The sequence below is a fragment of the Muscardinus avellanarius genome (assembly GCF_963383645.1).
Source record: "Muscardinus avellanarius genome assembly, chromosome: 4".
Taxonomy (NCBI): Eukaryota; Metazoa; Chordata; class Mammalia; order Rodentia; family Gliridae; genus Muscardinus; species Muscardinus avellanarius.
The window spans coordinates 28,011,829-28,030,617 of NC_137789.1; the positions used below are offsets into that span (position 1 = coordinate 28,011,829).

The following is an 18,789-nucleotide window of genomic DNA, read 5'->3' on the forward strand; positions in this document are numbered from 1 at the left end:
GCTATATGAAGTGTGTGTGTGTGTGTGTGTGTGTGTGTGTGTGTGTGTGTGTGTGTGTGGTGTGTGTGTGTGTGTGTGTGTGTGTGTGTGTGTGTGTGTGTGTGTGGCACTGGGGTTTCTGGAAACCCTTCTACCTCCAGGCTACACTCTCAGACCTATTTTCTATATTTTTATTTGGAAACAGGGTTTCTTAAGCCAGAAAGGATGGCTTTGAACCTGCGAGATCCTTCTGTCTTCACTATCTTCACCTCCCAAGCGCGGGGATTCAAAGCTTGTGCCACCCCGGCCAGCCCATCTGTATGAATTTAAACAGTTTACTGATAGTTTCTGAGCTATCACTTCTTCAAATGCAAGTCAAAGAAAATATGGTTACATTCTGGCCCTTTTTACAAAGAAACATGAAATGTCATCCACTATGCAATTGCATCGTGCACCAATGTAAAGGAAACATACATGATAATGTAAAAATTTACATATATATGTATATTTATATATTTATACATTATTATCTTTAAAACATCATGGTTTTCCATAACTAGAAAATGTAAATTCAGGTGAAATTCATAAATATTTATAAATATACATCTACTTATAAAACATGTTAAAATATTTATGACAGCATTTTTTATAATGGACTTGATTAGAAAAAAATCTGCCCACAGTACAGTGGATAAATTAATTGGAAATATTTACAAGCTGAGATCCTATATGATAATAACTAAGAAGTTACCTACTGCTACTGTAACAGCACAATTATAATGATGAGTCAAAGAAGTCAGAGGCAGAATAATTTTATTACGTAATTTAATATATCTAAAGCTTTGAAACAGCCCAAACTAATTTGTTTTGTTAGAAACCAAGGTTGTGGTTTTCTTTGGGGAGGAATGCGAGTAAGGAACAAGGAGAATATTAACAGGCCTTTAATAGTGAAGACAATGTTTTATTTTTTTATTTAAAACATGACTCATTTGTAATTATTTAGCAATCTGTAAACTTTTAATTTAGATAAATGTCTGTATGGTATAGTTAAATGAGCATATTTGTAAACAAAAAGACAAAAATCATAAAATTGGTTATAAATTTGTATAACACAAGTATATTGTGACATATTTAAAAAACCAAAGACATAAAAAGACTGAAGGTAAGAAGCTGTGTCATTCTAATTCTAATTAATAAAAGTTATAGCCATATTGATAATAGAAAATATGTTTAAGGTGACATCATTATTAGAAATACAGACAAAATTTTCAAATCACCAGAAAATTAAATTTAAAATTATATAGAAATAATACCATAGCCCCAGAACATATTTTGAAATATATGTAAGTACAATGAAAAAGCTAAAATGCACAATTATATTGATAAATATTGTCTCATCATTTTTAGTTGGTAGAAAGTCAGATTTTAAAAATATAAACAGTTTAGAAACTATTTGAACATAATACCTAGAAAATGCTGAATAGCCATTATGATTAACAGAATAATGTTTCTGAGAATGTTGTATCACTTTGGCATAAGAAATTTTTTGGTGGTAGAGTAAGAATAACTGCTCTGGCTGACTAAAGGTTGAGAATGGAGTAATACACCAGGAATGAATGTATGAATGTAGATAATCCCATTCTACAGCAAGCTTGGAGATTTAACCCTACTTATATAAGATTAGTAAAATATCAAATAGATAGAAATAGTAAAATTCCATTTATATAATTATTGTTAAGTAAAATAATTTACAATTTAAAATGTTATAACTTTTGTGTGTGTGTGTGGTACTTGGGTTCTTGGAAACCCTTCTACCTCCAGGCTACACTCCCAGACCTATTTTATATTTTTATTTGGAAACAGGTTCTCTTAAGCCAGCGAGGCTGGCTTCGAACCTGCGCGATCCTCCTGTCTCCGCCTCCCAGCACGGGGATTACAAGCGTGCGCCACCACGCTTGGCCATATGCCATAGTTTTGTAATCCATTCATCTGTTGATGTGCATCTTGGCTGGTTCCATTGTTTGGCAATTGTGAATTATGCAGCTATGAATATAGATACCGATGCATTATTTTGGTATTTTTATTTCCATTCGTTTGGGTAGATACCCAGAAGTGGTATTGCTGAATCATATGGTATGTTCGTTCCCATTCTTCTGAGGATCCTCCATACTACTTTCCAAAGTAGTTGCACTAATTTGCCATCCCATCAACAATATCTTAGAGTTCCTACTCTCTACATCCTTGCCAGCTATTGTTGTTTGTAGTTTTGATGATTTCCATTATAATTAGAGTTATGTGAAATCTCAGAGTAGTTTTGATTTGCATCTCTCTAATTGCTAATGATGTTGAACATTTTTCATACATTTATTGGCCATTTTAATTTCTTCTTTCATGAAGTGTCTGTTTAGTTCACTTGCCCATTTTTGATTGGATTATTTGTTTTCTCAGTGTTGAGTTAGCTCCTTGAGTTCTCTGTATAGAAATTTTACTCAGCCATAAAGAAGAACAAAATTATGTCATTTGTGGGAAGATGGATGGAACTAGAGAACATTATCCTAAATAAGATTAGTCAGTCACATAAAGTAAAAAATTGGATGGTCTTCCTACTATGCAGAAGCTAGGGAGAACAAGAGTCATGGGAGGAACTCTAGACGAGGAAGGAGAAACCATAGCTGACCAAAGAAGGTGACCTAACTAAGGGGAGATGGAAGAAGGGAAATTCCATAATGCACATGTTCTAATTTTACAAAAATATCAAAGTCAATCTTAAGCCAACCATGAGAAGGAGGGAGGATGAGGGAATGTGGGAATTGGGGAAGGGCTAATTGAGTGATATGTGCATGTATGCCTCTACCATTTTGTACCCCCTTTAAGATGTATAACTACAATGCATCAATAAAATTAAAAAAAATACTGAGCATGGTGGAACATTATAAAATCCAATTACTTGGGAGGCTGAGACAGGAGGATCATGCTTCATAGACAGTCTCACCTACTTAGTGAGGTTCTCTACAACTTAGTGAGAACTTGTTTCAAAATAAAGAATAAAAAGTAGGGCTGGAGTTGTAGCTTGGAGGTAGGCTGTATCTGGGCTTCATTCCCAGTACCACAAAAAATGAAATATAAAATATTTTCATATAGATAATATGATAGTAATATACATATATTTATATGTACTTAAATAATTTCAGTGAGTAACTTCTAAATGGAATATCATAGACAAACATATTTTACATAAAACCTAGGTATTTAATAACATGGCAGTTAACTTTTCTTAAACTGTATTAAGTAAACCAATAATGTCACTAACCATCAATTTCATTCTGCTTTTAGGTTAACAGGATTCCACCTGCCACCACCAGTGACAAGTACCAAATCTGTGTTCTCACTACGTTTGACCAGTGACTTTGCTGTTAGTGCTCACGGGTTTAAAGTATATTATGAAGGTAAGTGATGGAGATAGAGATGGAATCATTTCCCACTATAATGTGGTCAAATCAAAATTATCTAATTGTGACAAGGAAAGAAGAGTCAGCATGAAGCAAGTAACAGTTTATCTGGCTATCTCAAATCTTATCACAAGATTCACTTTCTTACTACTGTACAATGAAATGCTAGTGTTAGTAGATTTTGCTGTTTCATATTGCTGTGCCTAGACATAAGAAATCTTTCCTTCAAATTTTCTTAGATGAAACCATGGGATTACTAATGGGCTAGGGATTAACATAATGGAATGAAATGTGGCGGGAAGAGGAAGCCACATCTGATTGTGGTCAAGGTGCCATAGACTCTACCCTATTCTTTGCTGAGATGTGGCTCTCTGTCAGAAAGGAAATTGTTCACCTGTCTTCTCTGAAAGTTAGAATCAAGAGAAGAAAATCAGAGACAAATAATGGTAGAGCTCTTCCTTGTCCAAAATAGCTTTATTGGTGCCATAGATCATGTTATTTAAGCATGAAAAGGAAAAATAAACTCTCCTAAAACTAAAGGTTTTTTTCTTTTTTTACTGGAAGCTTAGTAAAAATTTATTTGGCATTAAAACTTGACCTGACCCAGGCATGGCCATATATCCCTGTAATCTCAATACCTGGAAGTCTGAGAAATAAGGATCCCAAGTTCACCACCAGTAACACAGTACTTAGGCACCCTGCAATTTAGTCAGACCCTGTTTTCAAATAAAAAAATAAAAATAGGGCTGGGGGTATAGATCAGAGGTAGAATGCCCTTCATTAAATCTCCAGTACCACACACATATACAAAAAAAAAACAAAAAACAAACTTGACCTGAAATTATTGGAGGCCACCTTCTCCTCCTCTTCTTCTTCTCCCCTCCTCCTTTTCCTACTTCTCCTTCTCCTTTTTCTCTTTTTCCTCCTCCTTCATATCGCTTAATGTAAAGACTCATAATTTATTATGGAAATATTTGATAATGGAGTTGTGTCGTAGACTCTGCTGACGGTTTTAAAATCCTCATGTACAGATGTGCAGAATCTACATATATTTTTCTTTTTCTAGTATAAAAATTTCTAATAGCAAAAAGTCATTTATTCCTAAGGGTTCCAGATAAAAATAAGTTTTATTTTTTTTCTGTATATAATTTAACAGTAAAATTTTACTTAATTCAGGGGAAATCGACTCCCTTAAAGATAGTGATAGCATATTAGATTTAAATTCATCTCTTCAGAACCATATTACCAAAATTCATCACACTACAATAAACATTGTCCTAAAAATTGGCATAATGATGGCAGCAGAGGTAGTTTATTTTTATTTGGCAGTTCTGGGATCAAAACCAGTGTCTTGTTCATGTTACATGTCCAGCCCAAGGGTGGTTACTTTTTAAAGCACATGGTTCAAAATAAGTATATTTAAAGAGCATACTAGAGAGATATCATGTATAAAATAGAAATGTTATAATATATATTGTAAAATTTTGTGGCTGGGAGAAGTTATGTCAAACATGGTTTAGTCTAGTGATACATTTGTCACCTAAAAATACATCCTTAGGAAACAATTTAGTATAAATATATCTTTTACTTTATATTAAAAGTAATGTCAAATACAACAGTTTTGAAAACTATTTTCAACCTAGTCAACTTCTGAACTGTCTTGCTAAGAGGGGGAAGATGAATTCAGACTGTTTTTTCTCCATTGTGACAGTAATGATCATTGCTTTTATAAGGTATCTTGACAATAGCTAAGTAATTTTTAAAATCTCAGTTACTTAATTTCTACATATTTATTACTATACCCATAAGGATTTAAATAAAATTTGGCAATAAAGAAGATGCCAGTAGTTCAATAATTTTCTACTAAATGGTCTTTAGTAAAAATTGTCTTTCTGTTTTTCAAAATACAAAGATATGTTTAGGCTCATTTATTGTTTCAAAAAGCACCAAGTCTATTGGAAAATGTAGTAACATGGGATATAAATCATGATGTTGCCATATTTTCTGCTTTGGCTGTCAGGTTTCATGAATTCAAACTCAAAATATTCTCATAGTCTTCCATTAGTTTTACATATATAATATTAAATTTCTATCAGCCTTTTCTACATCATTAAAGTTCTCCCCATCCTTTTCTGCTTTGGGGAAAATGGATTCATATATTGACATTTAAATGTATGTTTAAGATGATCTAACTTTAAGTATGGGATCGTAGTCATCAGTACTACTGAAGGATTGTCACCTGAGTTGCATGAAAAAAATGGTGAGAAATACTCAGTCTATTTAGATCTGCAAAATAATTCAAATAAATTCTGACTTTTGTTAAAAGTTATATGGTCAAAGAGCATACTATGGAATCTCTTACTATGTTAGAAATTTTTTATTATGGAAATAAAGTAATATAGATTAGGCATATTGTGCTATGTATGAACATAATATTTATAATATGTAATGGTTATCCAATGTCTGAGATGATTTATTATTTCAGCATATATTAGATAATTCAACTGATAGAAAATAAAAGATATAGCCTTTAAAATCACTTAAAACACAAAGTAGCCATTTATTGTACTGATTTTTTTTTTTTTTTTTGAGATACTGGGGATGGAACCCAGGGGCATTCTACCTCAGAGATACACCCCTAGCCCTATTTTTTATTCTTTACTTTGAAATAGGGTCTCACTGAGTTGCAAAGGGCCTCACTAAGTAGTTGAGGCTGGCCATGAACTGCAATCCTCCTGTCTCAGTCTCCCAAATGCTGGGATTACAAGCATGTCCCACCGTGCCAGTCTTATTGTATTGATTTTGACATGTATTACTAATTAAGACATTGTAATAATAAAATGATCACCTTGAGCAAATTTACTGTTATATAATTTTCTCATTTAGTTCAAAAATTCAAAAATTTGACCAATAATATTACTACTATGTAACATTTATTAAGTTATTTCTTTTTGGGAATCATGCAGATTTTCTCACCTTAGAAAACTATATAAAATTATTTTTACCAGGAGTTTTAAAAACCAGACTTTACTATAAATTTTTATTTAAATATCTTGCATATATAAATTATATACATTTTTAGAATTAAAGTCTACATATAAACTATGATTCCATTTTATATAAAATATTTTGTCAAGTAAAATGTATAAAAAGGTATTGCTAAAATAAGAATTATTGATAATATGTATTAAAATATGAAGCAAAAGATAAAGTGTATTCTTCCATTTATTAATGAGTGACCTACATATTTTTATCCCTTTTAATTAATTGATACACAAAAGAATGATTAAAAGATTTGTTTTTCAATTTAACTGTCACACATGTGTATTAAAAGATTATTCCTGAGAACATAAAAAGACTTTAGTGGTTTTTAATTTTAGGGGTCATTTTTAACTTCTAAGCTTTAAAAATTTAACTATTATCATAAAATTTAATGGAGAGCTTACAACTTATAATGGAATCAATTATGCTTCTGGCAAAACAATTGACTTTCAGCAAAATGTTGATGTTATAAAATTATATATATTAATTTGAAACAATAAGTGGTTAGGTTCATAAAAGATGTTAATGGATACTCAACCTTAAATACTTTTAGAAATAAATGATATTTTATATTTCAGAAAATACTCTACAAGGAACTTTATTATACATACAAGGACCATATTCTTTTGATCTTCTCAAATTAAAATATTTTTTCTTTAGGGTTTTATAGACAGCTTAATTAGATATTAAAACATCCTAATGCTTAAACTGACCCTTTAGCCACATTGTGAGTTTCTTCTCTCCCTTTAAAGCTGTCAAAAGTGTTGGCTGGGTGTGGTGGCGCACGCTTGTAATCCCCGCGCTTGGGAGGCTGAAACAGGAGGATCGCGCAGGTTCGAAGCCAGCCTCAGCTACTTAGTGAGACCCTGTTTCCAAATAAAATATAAAATGGGTCTGTGAGTATAGCCTGGAGGTAGAAAGCCTCTGGGTTCCACCCCCAGTACCACCAAAAAAAAAAAAAAGAAGTGTTCAAAATCCCCATCCAAAGAATGATACATATTATTCTATTACATAAAGATCTTCTGAATAGAAGACAAAATGCTATAATAAATATGTGGACCTGGTTGCATATAAAAATAATTTACTAATTTTAAAATAGTTTTATTGATTACCCAGAAAGATATAAAGCAATTTGTACTCACAAAAAAGCTTCAATAGTATTATTAGTACTATAAACCCTTTCGACATGAAGCAGTACATTTTTTTCATAATATCTTAATTCATTTGTTATCTCATTTTAAACATTTCTCATTTTAGCACCACAGAGCACACAACCTTTATAACTGCCTATCTCTCTAGCTTTGTTTCCAACTATTATGTCAATTTTTAAAATTAGTCATTTGGCCACATATTAAATTTCTATATATGCTCGTGTGTGTGTGTGTGTGTGTGCGCGCGCGCGTGCGCGCGTGCACACGTGCGTGCGTTACTGGGGATTGAGCTCAGAAGCATTCTACCTTTAAACTATCCCCTGTAACCCTATTTTATTGTTTATTTTGAAAAAAAGTCTCACTAAGTTACTGAGGCTAGCCATGCACCTGCTATTCTCCTGTCTCATGCTCCCAAGTACTGTGATTACAAGTGTGTGCCACCAAGCCTGGCTTCTATTATCCTATGTAAATAACTCAGTATTAACTGAGTCTTTCTCTACTGTTCAGGATTCCCTGTATACACCTCCTGAACTGGATTACTTATTTATCCTTTTAGACATTGTACAGGCATTAGTCTCCTACAGAAAATCATTTATAGAATCCAAGATTGGTCTCAAGGCTCAGAGTACTTTCTCTGCGTACTCAGATAAGCCTACACTTGCTCACAGTACTCTACTCTCCTGCCTTGGATATTTTGCTCACAACCCATGAGAACCTTCCAGGTATAAAACATGTTTTACTCAGTTTTTATACCTGCCAACCATTTCAACAGAATCCTAGCATACTTCCAGCAAGAAATGTTTCTTCCAACCTCAACTGACCCATTGAATATATAATATTGGATTAAATTTAAAACGGTTCCTTCACATAATCAATATTTAATATATGTTACCCCACAATATTTCTGCTCTACCATATATATTAAAATATATCTTCATATATATTAATTATATATAGCTTAGAGAAGTCATTTGATTTCTTTGGATCTTTGTTTTATGAAAAGTAACACTTTGCCTAGCTTTTTGTTTTGCTGTTTCTAAGGGGTTACTCAAAAAAAAATGTATGTGACATTTTACCCAAGTCTTATTTGGACTGAAGGAACTTAGCAGTATAACACTTAACTGTTGTTTCCCAGGAATCACAATGCTGACAATGGGACAATCCATTTTCAGCTTGAACCAAGGAAAGAAATGTCACTTTTCATTCATATACCCGTGTGCACAATGTTTCTTCAGGGATAAAGATCAAAACACTCACAGAGACTGAGAGAAGTAATCCATTCAAGAGTTGTAGCTCTCAGTTCACAGGTCAGTGCTAGAGAAAGAACTGAAACACAGGCAGCATTCCAAATCAATTGAAAAAAGAGCACAATGGAAGGATCCAACACCTTGTGTAGAAATTAATTGAGAAATATTTGTTATAAAAATAAAGTACTTTAAGCAACTATAAACAAAGAAGTCATAAAAACTGTATAAGAACCCTGGATCAAGGAATAAACATACTTGAATACACACTGTGACAAGAAGAGATAATACCTAAAACCCAAAGTCAGATTTTGTGTCCATCTATATTGAGTATTATTATATATTTTTATATATTTATTTTTTTATTTTATGGACTTGGTATTGAACCCAGGGGTATTCTACCTCTGAGATACACTCCAGGCATGTTAACTTGGAAACGAGGTCTCGCCAAGCTATTGAGGGTCTTGCTAAGTCTAAGTCTGACCATGAACTTTAATCTTCTTGTCTCATCTTCCCAAGTATGGGGATTACAGGTGTAAGCCACCATACCTGGCTTAGAGTAATATTTCAGTATTTTTATTAAGTATAACGACTTACTCCACAGCAACAAATAAATAATGGGAACTACTGATATGTCTATGTGTACTTCATAGTATTGTATATATACATATTGTTAAGAACTGTGAAGATTCTATGATTTTTTTACTCTGCTTGAAAGTTAACAAATTCATTAGTTTCATGGCATATTAATGCATCTGAATATTTTTAAGGGACTAATACACAAAATTATATTGAGTAATATTGAGTAAGATTCATACAATCACACTATAAATAAGCAAACAATTCTTCAATTGAAAACTGTTACACAAGAGATTAAATTAGATGAAAGATATAAAAGAATACAACTATAGAGAAAACGTTAACAGTGTTTATTATAAGTTAGGTATGCTTACTAGAAAAATTTATTTAATATAATGATGTTATGATATCAATGTATCAGATAATTATAAAATGATAACTTTTATTGCTATAATTAATCAATTTGAAATATTACATAGGTAAGAACATATTTGTTTGCTAGGGTTCAAATATTGAGGGAAATAATTCTGATCCAATTCAGGTTTTCCTACCCTTTGGGTGGGTATCCAACTCCTTGTGTGTGTGAAATGAGAAACAGTGGATCGTAGTGCAGGTCAGACTCTACTTGTGCACTAAATTTTAGGGTGGCAGTTTGTTTATTCAACATATTGTTTCACCAATTCTTTTGCATATCATGAATTTGTTTCTAACAAATCTTACTCATTATTTCCCATAAATGATATGGTATTAGTTCCCCTCATAGAGTATACACAAAAAAGGGAAACAAACAAAAAAGGAATCAAATCTCTCCTGACCCCTCATACAGTACCACAAAAGAAGAAACAAACTTCTCCCGAATCTTCATTACCTCTAGTTTTACTCTATCACTCTGGAACTCCTTTTATAAAAAATTTTCAATTCTCTATATTCCTCATGGTAATCTATTCCATTTCTAATTAGGACTTTGCCCCTTACCTTTAGTTAAACCTAATATGGACAGTGATATCAGCTTTGCCAAATCTAAATATAAATTCTCAAGTTATTATTCTCTTGTAATAATTTTAATATATTTGTATTTGATGCATTGTAACCACACATCATAATGACGTTCAGAATGATTGGGACGTACACGCACACAGCACTGGGTGAGCCTCCCTCCATCACATCCCACCCCATTCCTTGTCTCTTACATGATATTGAGAATGGCAAAGGTAATTTCATTTATGTACATAGTGGCCATTGGAGTGTTTCCTTCATCAAATCTCTCTTCATCTCCCTCATTTAGACCCCTTTCATCACTTTACTTGATTACTCCTCCTTTATATGAAGTCTCTCTTACATTTCAATTTCTTCCTAACTTTCACAAATGAGAAAAGGTCCAAGATCCTTCATTTCCTATGACTGGCTAATCTTACTTAGCAGAACATTCTCTAGCTTCACACATTTTTCTGAAAATTACATAATTCTGTCCTCTTTTATGACTTGGGTAGAATTCCCTTTTGTGTATATACCATACATTTCAATTCATTCATCTACTAATAGACACCTAGCCTAGATTCCATCATTTTCTACAAAACCTTACATTTTAGCTCCTTAGTATTGCCAATATATTCATAAAAATATCATCACACTTTCTCTTCTTAATTCCCAGTTCAGCAAACATTCTTATTTTAAGCCTTAAATAATCAATGAAATAAATGGAAGGATCAGGGATCAAATGAGAGTTAAAGTCTCTCTTACATATAAGTAACAGAGCTGGGATCCAAAACACAGTCTCAATATCAGTATTACTATAATAACCTGACTTCAATTTTCTTTCCAATATGTAATGAAAGGTTTAAAATAATCACAGTTCTGAATTTCTGTGTTTTCATGTGACATTGTAATTTCTCATTTAGAGCACTGAAAAGGGAATCATATCTTTTGTCTAATAAATCTTCATGGTTCTTTCAGTTCAGTGCATAGACATGTTTAAATTAAAGATAAACTGTCCTTACTTGCCGGGTGTGGTGGTGCACGCTTGTAATCCCCGGGCTTGGGAGGTGGAGACAGGAGGATCACGCAGGTTTGAAGCCAGCCACGCTGGTTTAAGAGACCCTGTTTCCAAATAAAAAAGTATAAAAATAGGTCTGGGAGTGTAGCCCAGAGGCAGAAGTGTTTCCAGGAACCCCCGAACCACCAAAAATAAATAAATAAAATAACTATCCTTACTTAACTTTGCAGTATTATCTCCTGTTCTTCCACCTGCCTTCAAGAGTCCAACCTTCTTGAAATAATCATTCCTTTCCAGCTGTGAAATACTTTCATTTAATTGGCATGGAATCGGTTATTATTGAATGAATACCTTGATGAATAAAAGAATAAATGCCAAGGGTGATGCATGGTAACTTCAGTATTGTGTGTTTCTAGAAAACAAATATATGAATCTTTGGATTTAAAATAAACCATTGAGTTTCAAGTGAAATAGAACCCTCCTGATTCTCATTTCACTTTTATTCTTACATCTTTTATTTAAAAAGAAATAATAAAGTTGTCTTCATTTTTTATGTATAACACATCAATTATATCTCTCCCTTTTAGCTACCTTATGAGCTCCATGGTTTAGTATTGTAAGGAAGTATCAAAATCCATGTTTTAAACACTTGGTAGAATTTAATTGCATTTTTCATGCTCAAATCCATTTTATGTTAATGGAGCATTTTGTTGAAACTAATGAATTATTAGTCTCGTGTGAATAGAAGGTTCTAGTAACAGTTTTCACAAATGATTTTAATTTACATGTAGTGTTTAACTATTATAAATCATATTTATAGGACCTTTACAATTGTCGTGAATTATGTAGTGCTGACATTAGCCGTACATGTATGGAGTGCTGGAATGTATTTTTCAATGCATGTATATAAAGATATTTAACAATGTTACTGAATTTTTGAGTTGAAGTTTCCTTATTTTTCTTAACAGACTAACACTAAAGGGCCATTATAAGATATTTCCTATATTTAAACTACAAGCATTCAATGTGTACTTAGGATCCTCAGAAAAATCTAGAACAGAATGATGAAAATTAGCTCTTATTTTATTGTCAGATGAAATTGGAAACACAGACTATATTTCATAAATCGTCTCAGTTTTCTGGTTAAAATTTTTAAATACTTTTACTGGTGTATTGTAGTCTCACATAGTAATGTATTTCAGAGTGATAGGGATATACATGTACCCGGCCAGTACTTGGTGAGCTTTCTTCTGACTCACTCCCCACTATTCTCCCTACCCCATACATGGTTTTGAGATTGGGATTGATATGCTTACATGAAAGTGCTTATTTTATTAATTCTCCACCCTCCATATCCTCTCTTAAACCACTTCTTTTTCTTTACTGGGGTTTCTCCATTATCTAAAGTCACTCTTGTATCCATCCATTTTCCTTAAAAGGACATAATTTTGTTCTTTGATGCTAAGTAGAATTCCATTGTGTGTACATCCCATAATTTTGTAATCCATTTGCCTGCTGATGGATAATCCATTTATCTGTTAATTTTGTAATTGGCTATTATGAATTTTGCTGCTATAAAAACATGCATAGGAATGTATTACTATAATATTCTGATTCCAGGCCTTTGGAAAGATTCTCAGATGTTGTATAGCTGGATTATATGGTGGAACAATTATCAGTTTTCTGAGGAATCTCCATATGGACTTTCACAACAGCTGCACTAATTTGCAATCCCACCAAGAGTGTAGAAGACCTTCTATTTCCTCACATTCTCCTAGCATTTATTGTTGTTTGACTTCCTGATGATTGTCATTTTAATTGGGTTAGAAGGAATCTCAGTGTAGTTTCTATTTGCATCCCTCTGGTTTGCTAATGATGGTGAGCTTTTTTGCTATACCCCCTGCCCTATTTTTTATTCTTTATTTTGAAACAGCATCTCACTAAGTTGCGGGCAGCCTCACTAAGTAGCTGAGGCTGTCCATGAACCGTGACTCTTGTTGAACATTTAAAAAATACATTTAATGGCCATTTTTACTTCTTCTTTTTTGAAGTGTTTGTTTTATTCACTTGAACATTTCCTGGTTGGGTTTTTTTTTTTTTTTTTTTTTTAGTGTTAAGTCTTTTAAATTATTTGTGTATTTGTCTCAAAATAAAGAATAAAATAGAGTCAGGGGTATAGCATGGCAGTAGAATGCTTCTGGGTTCAATCCCCGGTAAAAAATAAAATTAAATTAAATAGAAAAATTCAGCTGTGGCAGACTGAGGGAGTTTGTTTATTTTAAGATGAGTATTGGGTGACATCAAGAAATTGTCAATTCTTTGTCACAATGGGTAACTACAAAGTGAAAAAGAAAACATAAAAGTAAGAGCCAGGTTATTGTTTTGCAGACCATGTTAGAAAAATGTACAGTGTGACATCAAATAAGGTATGAAGAATCAGGTCATACTAAGGATATTAAAAAATGTTATATTCTTAATAGTGATGCTGATTTGGATGCTTGCAGATCTAAACTAGGTGAAGGGCATGATATCCGATACTGGAGGAAAAGATTATGTCAGGTATAAAGCAGAATTGAAAAGTATACTATTTGGAAGAAAAGGCTTATAAACTATATTATACAATGAAAGGTGAGCATGACATAAACCAGCACAGCAAGGATGTTCATTCAAGTCCTCAAAGGAGTTAAATGTAGTGGAAAGAAAATATTGCAGAAAGAAAGTTTGATATAGAATTGATAAGCAATTAGTGATAAAATAATTGAGAATTTTAAAGCTGGCTATTTTTGATAATTCACTTTCCCTCTGCCCCTAACCAGTTCCTATGGCTAGGGCAATTGAACTATGAGGTATATCACTTCAAGACCAATCTGAGTCCTGGTTTTAGAAATTTGGGATGAAACCTTAGACCTATGCATTGGAGTAGTTTATATCTAGACTTACTCTGTGATTTTCTGTTAGCTTTGAATCTGTGTTATTGATCTCTGATATGTCTATGAGATCTAAAATTCTGGTCTATTGGGTCAGGACATCCTGGATTAACCCATTTAGTTTTATCTACAGAAGCCAAACACAAATTTCCTTATGCCTTCATTTATAACAAATGCCTTTCTAGGCTCTATTTATGTGACTACATTGATATTCAATATTGGGGCCTTTCATCATTTCTTCATGTGATCCAAGGTAGTACTGCTAAATTCAAATACTAGTTTTCTATAGCTTTGTCTGCTTCATCAATCATAAAATCTTTGTATCTATCTGTAGGGTAGATCCATGTGATACTTAAAGATTTGAGAAAATGAACTTAATATTTTAACAAAAGATAGACTTTGAAATGTAGTATTTTTCTATAAAAAATTCCCCCAAATATAAAATTCACTGTAAACAATAAAACTGAGCTAGTCATAGTAAGGGTCACAAAGAGTAAAAAAAAAAAAAAAAAAAAAAAAAGGAAACTGAAAAGGTATTCATCCCCACCATTTTTTCTTGTTAGTTATAAAAATATCCTATTTAAATTTTTTGTGGATCTGGGGATGGAACACAGGGACATTTGACCTCTGAGCTACACCTCCTGCCTTAATTTTTATTTTTTATTTTGAAACAGGGTCTCACTGTGTTACAAAAGACCTCACTAAGTAGCTGAGGCTGTCCGCAAACCACAATCCTCCAGTCTCAGCCTCCCAAAGTCTGGGATTACAATCGTGTGCCACCATGCCTGTCTGAAATATCCTATTTAAATAAAAAGTAGCCTACTGGGAGACTGAGATGAGGGTTGCAGTTTCATGGCCAGCCTTAGCAATTTAGAAAGGTCCTTTTTCAATATAAAAAAAAAAAATAGGGCTGGGGATATAGCTCAGAGGCAGAATGCCCCTGGGTTCAATCCACAGAAGCACAAAAATATATGATAGATAATAGACAGATGAAAGGTAGATGATAGATGATTGATAGATAATAGATAAGATAGAATAGATAATAGATAATAGATAGTTTAAGCTTTCTGGGTAGAAAGAAAAATAAAAGAAGAAAAATATGAGGAAGTTAAAAATATTCTCACTAAGTTAGAAAGGGTCAAAAAGTACTAAGGTGACATTTAATTTTTTTTCCTTATATAATTTCACATGCACTTGAAAAAACTATGGAAAAAAGAATTGTTACTTCTTTGTGGATCATTATTTCTCTTGGAGATAGTCTGTCAGTGGTTTCTTTAGAAATGAGGTTTGCTATGACAATCAATCTTCCAGACATTGGTTCATAGTTTATGGTTATTGATTCCATCAGACAGGGGTAAATTGAAGATATTTATTTTGACAAGGAAAGAGCATGAGAGAAATGAAAATCACTAATAGATAAGGGATTTATTGAAACTAGAAGGATGATTGCAAAGAAACTGGGAATATTTTTTGGAAAGTTGGTTAACTCTTAAAGACTTTTTAAAGTATAATAGAAGCAGCATAAAAGATGATAAGCATTAATTGCACTTTATGGTATCTATGAAAAATTTAGCTATTAAATTTGATATATCATAATTACTGCTAATTAGACATAAAATTTATCTGAAGGAGTATTAGGCCAGACTGTGTTTGAATTATTTTATGTACATTCTTTTGAAATCAATGAGAGTTTTAAGAAGACTATATTTCATTTATTTTTAAAAATTTATATAAAAACAAATAAATTGCACACTTGGAATTTGCAATACAGTTTCTCAAATTTGAGGGAAATTTGAGACTATTTTATTGTTAAAATATGATATTAATATTCTTAGTATAGCATACATTTTACCTGTTACATATATATACATATATATATATATATATATATATATATATATATATATATACACACTTGTTTTTTTTATGAACTTTATCTTGTACACCAGTTCAATATTTGGTGACCATCAGAACCTATGATGAAATAAATAAGTCAGTAATTAAATAATAGATCTTTGCTGATACAGGCATGGATGCTTTTCTCAATAAGTTAGTGGTATATGTCAGTGGAATGAATATAATCTTTCCACTTAAAGTTTTATTTTTCTTTTTGAAATGATATCTCTTCTTTTAAAGTTTTAATGTCTTAAGTGCTACTTGTTTGTTTGTTTGTTTGTTTGTTTTTTGAGGGAGATTTTTGTCTGTTTTTCCTTCCTGAAATACTATTTTCTCACTCCTATATTCCAAACTAGCCTTTTGTGTTGGAGACAGTTTCTTGGCAAAGATTCTAGATATTCAAATATTTGATATACAAGTAGCACTTAAAGAACTCACCAGGATGATAATATGTTAGAAATACGATCTAGTGTACAATAAGTTTTTTTAATATTCAAGATTGTACACATACGGTTTGTGAAAAAGCATTTCTGAGGAAAGACGTCAACATGGGCTGACTAGTATTGTTCTGCACTTGCCCTTTCACAGGCTCACTGATAGCTGCCCTAGATATGCGTGTTATGAATCTCATTCCACAGTCTCTGGTGTGAATGGAATGTGACTTTTGTTCTTACATTGTTGACACTGATATGTCAAAAGCTAAATTTATTTTCTCTATTCACATTTTCTCCAAGTTTTACAGAGGATGGGAATAGTCTTCATATTTTTATCTTCTTGTTTTTCTTATTTGAGATCAGAAAATTCCCAGCATTTTGAAATACTTTCTCTTTTTCTTATGGTCACCCTTTCTAGAAGTCTTAAAGAAAATACAAACTACTTGAATCAAGGAAAAAGTAAATATATGAAGAGAAATCAAAATTATATGTGATTATCTTGAGAATAAGGTTCTCCCATCTGTTATCTAATTTGTCTCTCTAACAAAAGCAAGTAGTATATATGTTTTATCATCCACAACATATAGATGAAGAAATACAGACTAGAATAGATCGCGTTACTTACTGGGAACTGAAAAGGGTATGTGTTGGTGTAGGAATGGCTAATTACAAATAAATGGTATAGATTCTATTTACTGCAAAGCTTTTGATTTTAATCATTTGCACAAGTCATTTAAGGGGGATGGTACATGGTTTTCCAAGCTCATAATTTTTTTTAATGTGTGTGTGTGTGTGTGTGTGTTTTTCTGGATATTGAATCCAGTGCCATTCTACATCTGAGCCATGCTCCAAGCATATTTTTTTTTAAGCATGGCTTGGTCTAAATTGATGAGAACCTCACTATGCTACTGAAGCTGGCTTTGAACCTGAGATTCTCCTGTCTCAGCCTTTCAAGTACCAAGATGACAGGTGTGTGTCACCATGCCTGGCTCAAGATGATGATGTTTGAGAAATTTTGTTCAGCTGACCAAGTCTGGTACCCTAAAGGGCATAGTAGATAATTCTGTAGGTAAACATCATGCTTCCACTTAAAGTCCCATTTTTGGTGGCCTTAACTGAGTTCTACACAAATTGAACAGATTTGATGCCAGTGTTTGCTATTAAGATTAACTTGACAGGTTGACTAGGCACTTTACTCAAAGGGAAAGTCTCCAGAAGCCAAGATAACACAGAAATGAGTGGTGGCTAAAGTTGTGAGATGGTTCTCTATAATTTTCTCAGTTGTCTGTATTTCTACTAAGCAGTGGTGTTGAGTGTTTTTTATTCTGAATTATCCTTTTAAGAAAATTTTTGTAGCAAAGGATTTGAGAAAATAGTTTTATCTAGGGCAAAGAAAGGGTATGTTTATGTCTATTATAAAAGACTTGGGTATCCTTAGGTCAGGAATGCCCTTCTGTAAAGATAAAATCTACTGCACATGGAAGTATTAACTATATCTCATCACATCAGCCTATAGAAAATGGAATTCAGAAAACTTGTGCAAAAAATGCTGAAACTAGCTACTTCTTTTGGTATGATGATAATCAGTTGTCTTTACTCAGAAGTTTAATTCTTCTGCCAGTAACTATCAAACTGCAACAGGCTCATTGAGCCTATGAAGAGAGTAAAGTGTTGGACCTTCTTATGTTCTTGATCCTTGTCCTGCCAACAATCATGGATTTTTCCATTTCTATTTTATTAGCATCAACCTTTGCCCTACATAATTGTACTTTTATTATTAGGTACCTACACATTCTGAATTGGCACATCTTTCAGAAAAATTAATTCTTCCTCATTAAGCATTATCTCTTTTTTAAAACTCCTTGCCTTATACTGTATGCCATATGCTCCTTGCCTTATGCTGTATACGGTCTGTTTTCAGTCAGTGCATACTGGGTTTTTTAAAACTTCGATTTTATTTTTATTTTTTTATTTTTTTGTGGTACTAGGGGTGGAACCCAGAGGCTTTCTACCTCTGAGCTATACTCCAAGAGATATTTTATATTTTATTTGGAAACAGGGTCTCACTAAGTAGCTGAGGCTGGCTTCGAACCTG

General features: G+C 32.7%; 1 protein-coding gene across 3 annotated transcripts in view; it reads left to right on the forward strand.

The window, feature by feature from the left end:
* Positions 1-18,789, forward strand: part of CSMD3 (CUB and Sushi multiple domains 3) — a gene marked incomplete at both ends in the record, with an annotated part of 1,156,743 nt that overhangs the window by 168,973 nt on the left and 968,981 nt on the right. For all 3 annotated transcript variants that reach the window (XM_080694904.1, XM_080694905.1, XM_080694906.1), the window contains one exon: positions 3,313-3,425. In XM_080694904.1, coding sequence (XP_080551030.1) covers positions 3,313-3,425 — 113 coding nt within the window. The remainder of the gene's footprint in view (positions 1-3,312; positions 3,426-18,789) is intronic.